The 14318-nt window shown below is 39.9% G+C and overlaps 1 protein-coding gene across 10 annotated transcripts in view; it reads right to left on the bottom strand.

Moving 5' to 3' along the window:
• The window catches only part of flncb (filamin C, gamma b (actin binding protein 280)), a 62948-nt gene that overhangs the window by 13285 nt on the left and 35345 nt on the right, over positions 1 to 14318 (bottom strand). For 5 of the 10 annotated variants that reach the window (XM_065289955.2, XM_065289953.2, XM_065289946.2 and 2 more), the window contains 22 exons: positions 12908 to 13045; positions 12681 to 12807; positions 12429 to 12565; positions 12112 to 12305; positions 11913 to 12026; positions 11602 to 11745; positions 11264 to 11387; positions 10943 to 11103; positions 10749 to 10839; positions 10502 to 10671; positions 10303 to 10420; positions 9962 to 10224; positions 6484 to 7081; positions 6231 to 6404; positions 5948 to 6110; positions 4902 to 5062; positions 4491 to 4658; positions 4254 to 4377; positions 3658 to 3814; positions 3405 to 3521; positions 302 to 491; positions 115 to 138 (listed from right to left, as the gene is read on the bottom strand). In XM_065289955.2, the coding sequence (XP_065146027.1) occupies positions 115 to 138; positions 302 to 491; positions 3405 to 3521; positions 3658 to 3814; positions 4254 to 4377; positions 4491 to 4658; positions 4902 to 5062; positions 5948 to 6110; positions 6231 to 6404; positions 6484 to 7081; positions 9962 to 10224; positions 10303 to 10420; positions 10502 to 10671; positions 10749 to 10839; positions 10943 to 11103; positions 11264 to 11387; positions 11602 to 11745; positions 11913 to 12026; positions 12112 to 12305; positions 12429 to 12565; positions 12681 to 12807; positions 12908 to 13045 (3657 nt within the window). The remainder of the gene's footprint in view (positions 1 to 114; positions 139 to 301; positions 492 to 3404; positions 3522 to 3657; positions 3815 to 4253; positions 4378 to 4490; positions 4659 to 4901; positions 5063 to 5947; positions 6111 to 6230; positions 6405 to 6483; positions 7082 to 9961; positions 10225 to 10302; positions 10421 to 10501; positions 10672 to 10748; positions 10840 to 10942; positions 11104 to 11263; positions 11388 to 11601; positions 11746 to 11912; positions 12027 to 12111; positions 12306 to 12428; positions 12566 to 12680; positions 12808 to 12907; positions 13046 to 14318) is intronic. The other 5 variants (XM_065289956.2, XM_065289949.2, XM_065289951.2 and 2 more) reach the window with 1 other exon arrangement.

Genomic DNA, 14318 nt, shown 5'->3' with positions numbered 1-14318 from the left:
TTTCAAACAAACTGGACCAATTTTTGTCATCCATTTCAACATAAAGTGGTCTAACATACATGCCATTTAACATTACATTTATATAAAGGTCAGTAATGCTTTTAAAAAACGTACCTAGTCCGTGTCCTCCAATAGATACTAAAAAAATTGAATAAAACAAAGTGTTACAATTTATGATCATAGCATTTACACTGACAGATGTGTGTACAGTATATCTATTTGATATTGATCATATACTGGAATGAGATATATCCATGTTATAAGTGCTTAAAATCTAAGTACACAGACATTTGTAACTCACCTGTCACCAGACATTTGCTGGCATCTCCAGTAGGCAGTGCATGGATACGGTATGGCGAGTACGGGATCTCATCTCCACCGTATTTAATGGTAATAGTGTAGCGTCCCGTCATGTCTGGTACGTAGGACACGGTGTACGTCCCGTCTCTGTTATCCCGAATATTGGCCTTCTTTGGTTTGCCTTCTGGGTCCTATAAAAATAACGAATTGTTAAAGTGTGTTTATGCATAAATGTGCATCTGTGCACCACCACAATATGTTGGTCGATGTCAGATCCTGTAAACCTGCATTGCGGTACCACAAACGTTAAATGCAGAATGCAGAAAAAGAAACAACTGTTAGTCATGTAGTGAAAAACCACATGGATTAGCCTAAATCTAATGACAGGTACAGTAAGTCCACGGAGACCAGTGGATTATAGGTGAAAAACAAAGACCCCTCAAAGGTAACAAGTAAGAGAAACGTTCACGCTCACATCCAAAGATAAAGATGCTTCTGAATGTGCATAACAAATGAGTAAAGTTTCTCTTTTTCTTTAAAGAACGGAAATGCAAGGTCACCACCATTCGGAAATTATAATTCACACGGTGCATCTGGCCTTTTGGAATACACCTGAATAGGAAAGGACACAAGAAAAAGAAAAACAAAAGGACGGATAGATAGAAAAGGCCATTTACGGTAAAACATTGCTGGGGCAATGAAGAACTATGAAATAATGACTGAGGGATGAAGGGAATGATTAAAAACAACTAAAGGATTACTAGGAAAACTAAAAGAAAGGAACTACAGTAGTGTACAGTAGTCTCAGACTTTTACTGTAGTTAAAACTGAGCAAGAATCGCCCACTAACAGGAAGATCCATCTCACAGTGGAAGCAACCACTCAAAGTTTGTTTGGTTTTATTTGTCATTTAGGGGCGGGGTTATAGTACTATAGGTCTATATAGAGTCGCATGAGGCGCTTGTCAACCTTTGCGCTTGCACAGTAGCTAAAAAGACCTCAAGAGAGTTTTTTTAGCGCAATTTAAGCTTAACTCTTTCGCCGCCATTGACGAGATATCTCGTCAATCAAGAAAAAACGCTTCCCTGCCAATGACGAGATTTTCCTTCTTTCCGCAATACCGCTATTATCCACCAGGTATCCACGCAACTTTTTAAACCCGGAAGTATTGCCCTATGGCAAGCGGATGCATGTCCGTGTCTATTTTAAAGATCGCTCTGAATGGAATCTCTATGAAAAGTCAAAAATTGAATTATTTCTGCTTTTTGCTCAAAATGTTTACAAAAAGAACAAAAGAACCACTGAAGGTAGGATGAAACGTTTTTTTTTTTTTTTTTTTTTAAAGCAGAGGGTCTGTTCTTTGATTTGGTATATTGTTTGTTTATTTATTTAAAAAAAGAACATTTTCTGGAGGCATTAAACTTTCGTGAAAATCATGAAAAACGCTGGCACTGGCTGGCAACTTTTTTTTTAAACGCTGGCGGTGAAAGAGTTAAGAAGCAAACATTATGGTACAGTTGATGGTCAGAAATATGTTGTTTAATTGTGATTTTAGCACAAGACTTAAGAAATATTTGTCTTTTTCAATTCAAGGTGATAGGATGTTAGTCTTGCATGACTGAAATAATGGCAAACATGGCCGCATGGTGACGACTTCCCTAAAGGGACTTTGATACACTGTTTCATCAGACGCACATGTGTTGTCGCCGTTACACGTCAGGACGTAACTTAACTTATGGTCTGTGTCTGTTTAACTCTTTCCCCGCCCCGAGATATCTCGTCAATTTAGAGAAAACATTTGCATTAAAAAATTGTGTTCCTGATTAATTTTTTATGTTAATCTGCACTTACCCAATTTATGAAAAAAACTGAAGCCAAAACATTATTTACTAACTTTAAACTCCGTGTATGTTTTGATAATTGTTCAGAATCTAAATTCCTTCACAAAATATTAATAAATTATAATATTTAAAAATTTATAAGCAGAGAAAAAAATATAGATAGGATGAAAAAAAAATTCCCGTTTTGTTTGTTTGTTTATTGTTTGTTTGTTTGAAAGCAGACATTTGTATGTTTATATATTTTTTGAAGAAAATTTTCCTGGAAGGCATTTTGTGAAACTTTTGTAAAATCACAAAAAACGCTAGCAGGCAACTTTTCAGAAAATGGTTAATCGTCTGGCTAGTGGCTAACCTAAACTTTGGAACAAATACCTCATCAAAAATAACAAATGTTTTGGTTTCCGTTAAGAAGAGGGGAGACGGCGATTATCAACGCTATGTGAAGGGAGGTTTGTAATACATTATATAGTACACATTTTACACAGTAAAAGTTAGCTCAGTATAATGGTTGATACGCTTGAGCTATGATTTGAACTACGGTCATCTACCTGTTGTTTATTTTGCTTGTTATCATGAATAAACTACTCTAAAAAGCCTGTCGCTATTTATTCTTTGCGAAGGTAAACCAGATGTTACGTTTGTTCCACGAAAGCCATTTGTTTATGTTGTTACTGCGGAAACCGTCTATAGTACATCGCAAAAATACAGTAATGTAAAAACTATACAAACTACACAAAAAAAAAAACATATCCAACCCACTCTTATGGGAGATGTAACTATTTTACAAGGTGAAAATTTCATATGAATTTGAAAGATATAAATCATACAAAAATTTAATGATTGTTATAAAAAAGCAAGAATGAAGCGGCCAAAGCAGAGGTGAATGCAGATCGCACTAAAACCTACTACAAATATAATCAGACAAACTCATACAAATTAGCCACCTTGTAAAGTTTGTAACAAATGGTTATTAACTTTACAATAGTTATGAAATGCTGTGAAATTCTGTTTTAATTTGTGATAACAAAAAGCCTGTCTACACATACATGAGTCAGACAATAAGTTTAATGCCTACTACTTCAAAAAATGTATTGTGGGCAATACACTTTGTACGGTTGGCAACAAACTATGGGCTAAACCTGAGACAGTGTACAGTAGGAAGGGGTCAGACTGTTGGGAGGGAGGGAGGATGGATTGGAGCGACATCAGACACGATGAGTTATTATAACAACAAAGGGACGGCAAACGTAGGGGCCGTCTTACACATCCTTTCCTAAGAGTATGGAAGGGGATGGTGCCCTTTACAATGTGGTTCTCCCACACCCTCCTACCCCAGTCCTCCACATACACAGAGACCTCTCGCCTGCACCCATCCGGATCCTACAGCAACAGCAGAGGAGGGGTCAGAGGTCAGGGCAGAGGGAGGGCAGGGGAAGGGGGGGACATTGGCCGTTAAGTATATTTGAACATCAAGGGTCATCTAAAAGGAAGACTCATGTGTGGTAGTGTCACCCACCAGTATCTGTACGGTAAGAAGCCCCTCCCCTGCGTCCCGGGCATCGATGGTGAACTCCACGGGTAGGCTGGCGGGCACGCCGGAGGCATTCAGACCTGGACCGCTGGCACGGACTTTACTGGCGTCGTGAGCGGGCAGCACCTTGATCTTAAATGGACTGATGAAAAAGAAAACATAAATAGATCATCTTAAATTTAAAAATGTAAAAAATTGCTTCACATATTTATCTTAAAGGGATATTTAAATTCTGACACAACAGAATTATTAATCTCTTTTAAGTTTCCAAAACACTTTAATATGCAGCTTTTAAAAAATATAAATAATTATGACATAAAATTCCTATAGTGTTCCTTTACAGTAGTAATGCAAATTTCATGGGTTTGATTCCCATGGCAAACACACTAGTAAAATGTATAGCTTAAATGCACTGCAAGTTGCTTTGAATATAAGCTTCTGCCAAATGCATAAATGTCCAAACAAAACCCTTAATGTAAAATAAGACTTTTGTTTACTTGCCCCATTACAAAATGACTATAAAATGATAAGTGAGTCCTTTTTGGGGTTCATGCTGTGAGGTCTGTGAGCGTCTCTCTCACCTGCGTGGCACTTCTTGCTCTGCATACTTGACACACACACTGTAGGGTCCATCTTTCGCAGGGGTGTAGATCACCGTGTGTGTGCCGTCACCATTGTCTGTAATATTTACCGGTTCTACCATTCCTGGTTACACAGAATAACAAAGCTGAGGTTTGCATGTCATCTGTGAAATCAAACTTTAATTCTCATAATCTAATAGATTAAATTATGAGACTTTTCTGGATGTCTTTTCTGACCTGTGGGTCCATACAGCAGAACCTCCAGTGGGGCGAGTCCAGCTTTGCTGCAGTCCACAGTGAAGGTTTGAGGGACGTGAGCTCTGACTCCACTGCCCAGACCTGGGCCAGAACATTTCACCATACTGGGGTCCACCAGTTCCCTCACAGGCACCCTGAACGGACTCCCTAAATATTTCCCCAATGAATACATGTAACATGTATAAATAACACTGAAATATTTAATATTTATATCAAACTGACACACATAATGAGGTCACAATGATTTGTTTTCATTCTTTCAAATATATGAATCAAAAACACAATGTTCTGGTATTCACTTAATGCCAAAATATTTTAATATCAAATTAGAGTTGAGTTCCCTTATAAACATCATTGGAATGAATTAGGCAGGAGGTCATGACATCATACCTGGAATATGCAGACCTCCGAAAGTGATGTTGACGTCATATTCTCCAGGAGTGAAGGGAATATACTCCACACTACAGCTGCCATCTTTGTTATCTTTACAGGACATCTTGGCTTCTGACGGACCCTCGATGGCCAAACCAAGCCCACCTGTACCAGCACCCCTGAAAGAGAGGAAATACAGATTTCAGTCATGAACCAATGCCATACAGTCATGTCATTTAAAGCAAAACTAAAATAGTCCAAAGTGACTCAACATTCTTATAAAAGTTAACAATTTTTATAATCACTATTTGAGCAATAAAAAATGACTTAAACCTTAAAGGATTTTTTGGGACTTTAGCTTACTCACCGTATCCTCCAGAGTAAGAAAAGTCCTTACATACCTTATTCATCTCCGTGCGTGCCGTAAGTCTGTCTGACGCACCCACTGCTAGCCTAGCTTAGCACAAAGACTCTAAGTAAATGGCTCCAGCTAGCATACTGCTCCCAATAAGTGACAAAATAACGCCAACATTTTCCTATTTATATGTTGTGATTTGTATAGTCACAGCATGTACAAATAATAAGGTCATATGAGACTATATGCTCAGAAGGCGAAGCACTGCTACTTGGGTGGAGTGATTTGCTGGCAGCACCTGAGTGTAGTATACGGTTAAAAGATGGCTGTGTCTCATATGACGTTATTATTTGAACACACTGTGACTATCCAAATCACAACATATAAATAGGAAAATGTTGGTGTTATTTTGTCACTTATTAGGAGCATTATGCTAGTTGGAGCCATTCACTTCCAGTCTTTGTGCTAAGCTAAGCTAAGCTAGGAAATTAAAATGGTATGTATGGACTTATCTAACTCTGGGGGATACTGTGAAAGACCTAAAGTCCCAAATAGTCGGCGTGTTCATTTAAAAATATAAAAGAACAGATTATAAAAGCTACTTTTGAACTACCATACGCAATACCTCAACAGTAAATATGCATTTGTACATTTTTACCATACCAAAAAATTTAACTGATGGCAAGAGTCTCCATTCAGTAATTCGTACCTAGTCTCCACAGTGAAACGGTTGGGTTTGTTAACCAGACCCTCTTCCAGACCGGGACCATAGGCCCGTACACGGGTGGGATCACAGCCTTCGGTTACCGACACCTTAAAAGGGCTTTTGGGAACGGGCACATCGTCATACAGGACCTCTATCAGATGCACACCTGCATAAAAGAACAACATTCAATCTACGAAGGTTGAAATGTGCCATGGATGTATTCTTGACCGGCTTTGTGAATCAATTCATTAATAAAAGCAAACAGACTATATATTAGATCTCTTACCGTCCTCGTACGCTGTATATTCGACTTTGTATGTGCCATCCCCTTTGTCTGTGATGTATGCGTCCGTGTTGGCACCAGATGGGTTAACAATACGAACTTTAATGTGGTTGCCTCCCATAATACTGTGAGCCCGTGTGTCAACGGCAAAGTGTGTAGTGACCTCACGAAGTACACCTGTGAGCACACACCAGGGTTAAATGCAATGCCACACAAAAACTTGTAATAAATATTGTGATAAATATTTTTCTTTAACCTCTGGGTTCCACTCCTGGACCGTAGACTTTAATTCCGCTGGTGTCCAAAGCGGGATCTACCTGCACCCTCGCAGGGAATTTGGGCACCGCATGTCCTCCGTATTTAATCGTTATGGTGTACATTCCATGGAAAGGAGGGATGTAGGTGATGGAATACGTCCCGTCGCTGTTGTTCTGAACATGGACCTCTGCCTTCGCTCCTGTATCTGAAATAATTTCGATGGTCAGCTCCGCCTCCCCTGCTTTGGAGCAGTCCACCGTGAATGACGCTGCTTCATCCACCTTTCCTCTCTCCAGCCCCGGTCCACTGGCTGTGACTTTGCTGGGATCGAAGACGGACTGCACCATGGCTTTGAAGGGGGAACCGGGAATGTGGGCTTCGGCAAACAGGATGTTGATGCTGTACTCGCCTGGCTCGGTGGGCAGATAGGACACTGAGCAAGAGCCATCTCCGTTGTCCTGGCACTCGATTTTGGCCTCGCATGGGCCCTCCACTGTCAACCCCAGGCCACCGGTGCCTGCACCCTTGGTGTCAATGGCAAATGGAGCGGGCTTACCCACAATGCCTCCCTTCAGACCAGGGCCATAGGCTCGCACCTTAAACAAATGAAATAATAAGCATGTAATCAACAATAAATTTGGACAATAAATAAATCTTACAATAAATCTAACTGGCTCTTCTAAAGGGGATCGCACACCGGCCGCGCAGCTCAGCGTCGCGCCGAGTCGCATCTAGGACAACTCGGAGGTAATGTAAACCGGAAGTGCACATTAAATAGCGCGAGCTTCGTCAGATAGCGTCTACTTCAAAATGTAAAATATACGTTAGCAGCCAATGTTAATCATTAATGATGTGGGACAAATAGGATGTTATTTAATGTTAAACTATGTGAGTGGCGCTGTGTGGCGCGACAGGGATTTGAGCAACTTCCTGAGTCACAGCTGGGCGGCACATACAGGCGCCACCTGGCGGTGCCGGTGTGCGTACACTCATAGAAAACAATGTGTTCGATTTTTTTAGAACGGCGCGGCGCTGAGCGGTGCGGCTGTGTGCGATCCCCTTAAGACTTCTGTTCCTACAGTCATTATTTTTACTTTATAGCTGATTTGATACAATGCAAAACTCTGAAAAGTGCTATTGGTATTCTTTTGAATTTAATTTTTATGTATAATCTTCCTATACTCTGAAAATATCCACTGAGTATTTGCATTGTATAATATTTAATACTAGCATTGTTGAATTCGTTAATTTGCTTGGTTGAGAATTTTAAGTTCCAACACAATCTTATAGCAATTCGTAATTATTTTATGAGGTGGCAAATTCGTATGAATTCGTTATGGTTAAGTTTGATCTGCTTTTCGTGCCAAGCTGCGTGTACACCGCAAGCAACGGGCAACAGCAAAACGATGCAATTTCATTAGTTAAGTTATAAATGATGACCAACTTACGTTGACATGAGCGACATGTGAACATTGGCGACAGGAAGTTGGCGGGTCCAGCAACTCAAAAACGTTAAACTTTATGCAAATGATGAGTGACTTTCACGAGTGACTACCAATAAGAGTGCAGCAGTTGTGTTTACGTCATCCATCTCTCGTCATTTACTGTGGTGGGTGGTAACACATTTGTTTATAGTTAGTATAGTTGTGAAAGAATTGGGCGACACACAGTGACAAAGTTGCTGGCGGTGTGAACACAGCTTTGGTAGAGGTGGGGCATCATCTTTGAATATTTTTATATGTTTTAACTTTTTTGTACGATTCATATTGTATTAAATTCATTAAAATGAGCCACTGCGTCAAATAGTTATGAATTTAAAACTGTACAGCTTTGAAGTAATTTCAGATTTACCAAATCACTTCATCACGTTATTTCTACATTTGTATGTTTCAGGTTATCAGAAAGAGTAATACAAAATACAAAAAAAAATGTATATATTGGTATCATTTAAGAGCTGGGGTATTCACAGTTGTGTCTTCACATGAACACGTACACTATATGCGGCTAACAGAATAAATAATGTCGTACCATTTTGTTATTAAAAATTAATGCATACTCGACACCTAAATTGCTATGCACTGAATATTTTTATAATTTTGTAATGCAACTTTCATGAACATGTTTTAAAAGTAGTGCAGTTGAAAGAAAGTCAGATGGCCTTGATCTTCTGTATCCAATTACGGTCAGAAATCCACATGTGATGTGTTAATATAAAAAAGACAAACTCTCTAATCATCCACAGCGCAACATCGAACCAGCAACAGATTTTTAAAGGGATGGTTTACCCAAAAAAGAAAATTCTGTCATCTTTTTTCAGCCTCAGAATTTCTTTTTTTCTGATGGACACAAAAGAAGATATTTTGAGAAATGATGATAAGCACAGCTGATTTTAATCATTGACTTCCATGTTAGGAAAAACAAATATGATGGAATTCATTGGGTACCGTCAACTGTGTGCTTAACATCATTTATCAAAATATCTTCTTCATCATTTATCAAAATACTTCCATAATATTTGTTTTCCTACTATGGAAGTCAATGCTTACCATGACAGAATTTTCATTTTTGGGTGAACTATCCCTTTAATAGGTCCAAATGTGGATGAGCACCTTCTTTGGCCACTATCTTTGAGTTCATTCCTCTCTGATGAATTAGCATCCAATAATTATTTCCTACATTGGCTAAATGTCCTTTCATGTTGCCTTAAGCTTCTCCAGCGAATAAACCGATATACCATCTGGAGCATCTGGTTCACAGAAAGGAACGAGCAGAGAAACGGCCCGCCTGACAGCGTAATCTGATACCTAACACACACACAAATGTATGCATACACAAAATCTGTAGTTAATCTGAACCTGTGTGAGACAGTATTAGGTTCCATGGATAGTGTTTGATGATTTATGATACTCATTAAAATCCTTTTAAAGATGCACGTTAACGCTTTCTTAGTGAAATGCGACTCAGGGGCGTTCTTTGTGAGATCTATCCTAATTTCTTTTGTGAAAAATAACTGCAATAAGTATTATCAGGAGAGAAAACACACAACTTCAGAGATTTCAACAGACAGAAATGTCTTTATGTTATCCTAAAACTACCTTGCTGGAAATATACAGCAAAACTTCTACAGCACAAGCAGGAAATACTCGAAAAATATAGTTTCACGAAATCTGGTTTTGGTTTAGTTTGAACGTTCTGACACTGTTTAGTGCCTCATAAACTTACTGAAGGTCTCTAAAACAGATTTGCGAGGTACAGATTGCACTCCACAGTCCAGTTCCTGCCTTCACATCCCATGCATCTCATCTTAAGGAGTGTTTTATCCAACCCAGCCAGCTCTTGAATCATTTTTAGCCTTAGGCGTGACATTATATAGGTAACAAGTGCTTGTTCATCAAAAAGATTAACACTAATCATGACAATTACGGTCGGATAAGATGATGAAGGTAAACAAATGAATCACATTCTCCTCTTAGTACCTTTGAGGGATCCGGAGGCATCACCCCCTCCACTGTAAATGGACTTCCAGGCACAGGGTTTCCATCATAGCTGATGTCTATTTTGTAAGGCCCCTCCTCCGGGGGGATGTACTTAACAGAGTGAACCTCATTGGCCGTTCCGGATTCCACCTTGCACGGGATTGGTCGACGAGAGGGTGACGTAATCTTGACGTCCACCTTTCCCTGACCTCCCGCGCCACGAGTGTTGATGGTAAATTCCTCATCTTTTCCCACATCCACTTCTGCACGACAAGGGCATATTGAATGACTTGTATGAAAAGTGCTTTGAGGCAGAAGTTTAAAGTTTCCTATAGACTTACTGTTGTTGAGCCCTTGAACTTTGACCTTGTTGAGATCCAAAGGAGGAGCAACAGTGATGGTAAATGGGCTTTTAGGGATGGGGTCACCACCATGGCACACAGATATGCTCATGTTACCCTGTATCACAAATAAAACAAGGCTTAGCACGTTATATAAAATGTGATTTATACTACCATGTGATTTCCTGATGTGTCTAACCTGTTGTAATGCAGTGTAGCGCACAGTGAAGGAATAGTCATGGTTATCGATGATCTCAAAGTCACTAACGGCTTCTCCTTTCCCAGCTGCGGTGAACTTAACTTCAGGGGTCGCCTTACCCGCACCTTTAGTGTAGATCGTGAAGTGGGTCGGCTTGCCAACTTCCACACCTGTCACACAGACAAATACAGTTAAGCTGACATCCCTTAGTCTTGTCATCATTTCAATGACTAACAATAAAACTGACCTGTATTGTTGAGACCGGGACCTTCTGCCTTCACTTTATTAGCATCGTGGGATGGGTCGACTTTGATCCGGAAGGGGCTGATAGGAATTTCCTGTTCATACATAATAAAGGGATAAGTCAAAATATGCATTTTGGGTAGTTGTCCTAACCAGACCAACTGTTGTGTTTAGTGCCTGGTGGACGTTGTGACTGACCTGATCTGCAAATAGCACCATGATGGTGTAGCGCCCGGCTCCAGGGGGCGTGTATTTCACTGTAAACGTGTCGTTGTCGTTTTTAATAATGTCAAAATCAATGTCTGCTTCAGCGGGTCCAACCACACCAGGTGCACACTTAATCCCAATGCTTACATCTCCTAAAGAGCAAGAAGACAAAGTTAAGTTTCATCAACTACTCATAATGTTATTTTGAGATTAGGAACATCAAAGTTTGATTTCAATCTTTGGCATGACCTTACTGAGTCATTATGAAAGATATCAAGGTTATATTTTCACAGAATGTATACTTTCTCAGACCTTGCCCAGCCTCGCTACAGTCTACGGTGAAGTAGGTAGGTTCATTGGCCTTCAACCCAGTCTTCTCCACGCCTGGTCCATGCACCATCACATTCTCTGGATGACTACCTTCTCCAATGGTCACCTGTAGAAGGTAGTAGGTGCACAGTTGTATATTTCAATAACAAGGATGGTACAATTTTGAAGGACCTAATGGTTCATTTTAAGGAAAATTATGGTCATAAACCTTCAATGAAAGGCTGATTTTGTTTTACTTCCAATTTATGAACTCTATGATCACTATTTCGACAAAATGTCACAGGTTGGCAAAACTGTGCCAGTGGACAGCAAGTGCTCACCCTGAATGGACTGTTGGGAACATTGACATCTCCCCAGGTGATGATTATGGTGTGTTTGATGGGCTTAGTAGGTATATAGATGCAGAAATATGTGCTGTCACCATTATCTGTGATCTGGATGTCGATGGGGTAACCTTCCGAGTCCTGATATTGAAATGAAAGGAATGAGAAAAACACATTGAGCCCATCTACTGTATGAAACCCTTTTCCTCAAATGCAAAGTGTCTCTCTTAATTTGCACTAATAAACTATGGCGTCCAACATCTGGGAATTGAATCAGCAACCTACAACAAACAAATAGCAAGATGTACCTGAGCGTAAATCTGTAGATGGCCTCTGCCGGCTCCACGTGCATCAATTGTAAACTTGGCGGGTTTGTTTACGATGCACCCGGTTGGCTCTAACCCAGGACCGTAGCACTTGACCTGAATATAAAGATGAATTTCATTCATTGATGTGAGGAGTTATTCTCAAATTCACAAATGATTAGTCAATAACCATTGGGCAGACCTTCTCAGGGAAGACGTCATTGGCTGCAGGAAGGATGTGGGCCATAAAGGGGCTGTCCTTGATATCTTCATCATCGCAGATGACATGGACCGCGTAGTCACCAGGCTCGGTAGGCCAGTAGAGAACATCACACGATCCATCACCCTTGTCATCACACTCGATCTTAGCCTGCGATGGGCCCTCGATGGAAAAACCTGCATGTGCAGACATTAACATTTATGCATTTGGCTTTTATCCGAAGCGAGTGCATTCAAGGTAGGTGTTTTTATCAGAAACCACAGATCTCTGGATCCAACACCAATTTAGGTGGCACTTGCCTAAGGTTCCAACCTCCGTGCCAATGGCCTCCACCACAAAGTCAGCTGATTTGCCCACCATGCCGGTCTCCAAGCCTGGACCCCACGCTCGTACCTTCTGGGGTCCTGCTTCCTCACTTATGGTTACCTCGAATGGGCTGCAGACACACATTGAAGCACACAACGTACTGATCAGAAGTGAAAAATCGGACTTTGACAATATTTCTCTAAATGATGCTACAGAACCGAGGCTTGGGGTATAAACATCATTACCTGCGAGGGATGGCGTGTCCACCCCATGTAATGGTGACAATGTACTTTCCGGGGAAAATTGGGTAGTAGTTGCATTCGTACACTCCATCTCCCACCTCCTGGACCTTAACAGGCTCATCCCCACCTCCTAAACACACACATACACACATTTTAAAATGCACCTAAATGCAAACCAAATCTATAAAATGTTAAAATAAAAATAGCAATTATAAGAGTTCCACACGTACTTGGCCCTTTGACCTGAACGCGTAGTTCTCCGCTGCCCGCCCCCTTTGTATACACCTTAAAATCTGCAACTTCCTTCACACGCACGCCCTTGGGTTGCAGGCCACGACCGATGGCCCGACATGCATTTGGATTACTCGCTGCAAAAGGTAAAAAGTGTTATTTTTGATCTCATCAAAAAATACAAGAGGCGAAGGCGATATTAGTTGGCGTATAGAGTTATGCATGGACCAAAATGAATACAGCCAAAGGTATTGTGCAATGAAGAACATTGAATGAAAGTAGGTTTCCTTTGAAAAGTTATTAGCAATCTCATTCAGACCGTTTCTGTCCTAATGCATACATAAACATCATGGAAAGGCAGTGAGACTACGACGAAGAAAACTAGAAGCAAAATAGTTAGTGTGTATGAAAAAGATATAGCAAAGTATCTTTCTCTGTTTTAATGCAAGAACCAGCTGTAAAAGATTAAAAATGCATCAATAATATTGAAGTCTAATAAAATGTCACATAATTTATGGCTTACTAGCAGGGCTTTGGTGTTTAACTCTAAGTTTACTAATGAGATCCTTCATGCAATAAAATGTCCATTAAATCAGCTCGCCTGGATAACAATTTCTTTCACAGATCTGACTGGATCTGTCTAGACATAATCAAAGCATTCTTTAGAGTTAGTATTTATTGAATGGCATGACCAAGATTGATGAAACAATGTTGGAGATGATGTGATGAAGACATTGATCTTTTGAGATGAACGTTTTACACCCAGACAGTCACTCAGACATTGGTTCTCTAAAGCCAATTGAAGTACTGCCATATTGTCTGTATTACAAATCTGGTTTTAAAATTATAGGTGTAAACTGAATCTAAGGTCCGTTCAATGTTAAAGTAAATAATTTGAAATCAAAAGAGTGTCTGTCCAGGCCCAGTGCCATAGTTGAGCCTTGTTCTACATCGACAAAGACAAGATGCAGCATTCATTCACCATATTGTCTAATTCTAATTTGTTGCACAAAACACTTTCTTCACCAACATTCTGTCTTGTTTTCCACTAAAAATATGACTATTCGTAGCCCACTAATACTTATTTTAAACCCTGCAACCAATTTTGCAAACACAAAAACATATGTGCTAAAGCAAGGCAAAATTTGTGCTTTCAGTGAAAATGTAATAGATGTCTAACCATAGCCCAAAAATTAGACAAAAACACTGTTGACTTTGCTTACATGATGAAATATCAGACATCTTACAAGTTATTTTGGCAAACACCACATGTAACCAATTTCAAGTTTATTTTGGCTAGAAGTGGAGTTATTCATTGCAGGACTATATCGGGTCTATAGTTAACCTAGACGGTGTAATGACGGCTATTGCTTACTGGGAATTGTAACAATTTTATGAAATTGTATAAAC

Source organism: Paramisgurnus dabryanus, chromosome 1 (assembly GCF_030506205.2).
Source record: "Paramisgurnus dabryanus chromosome 1, PD_genome_1.1, whole genome shotgun sequence".
In the NCBI taxonomy this organism is placed as follows: Eukaryota; Metazoa; Chordata; class Actinopteri; order Cypriniformes; family Cobitidae; genus Paramisgurnus; species Paramisgurnus dabryanus.
The sequence above is the reverse complement of the archived record's forward strand: the minus strand, read 5'-3'. Positions and strand labels throughout refer to the sequence as shown.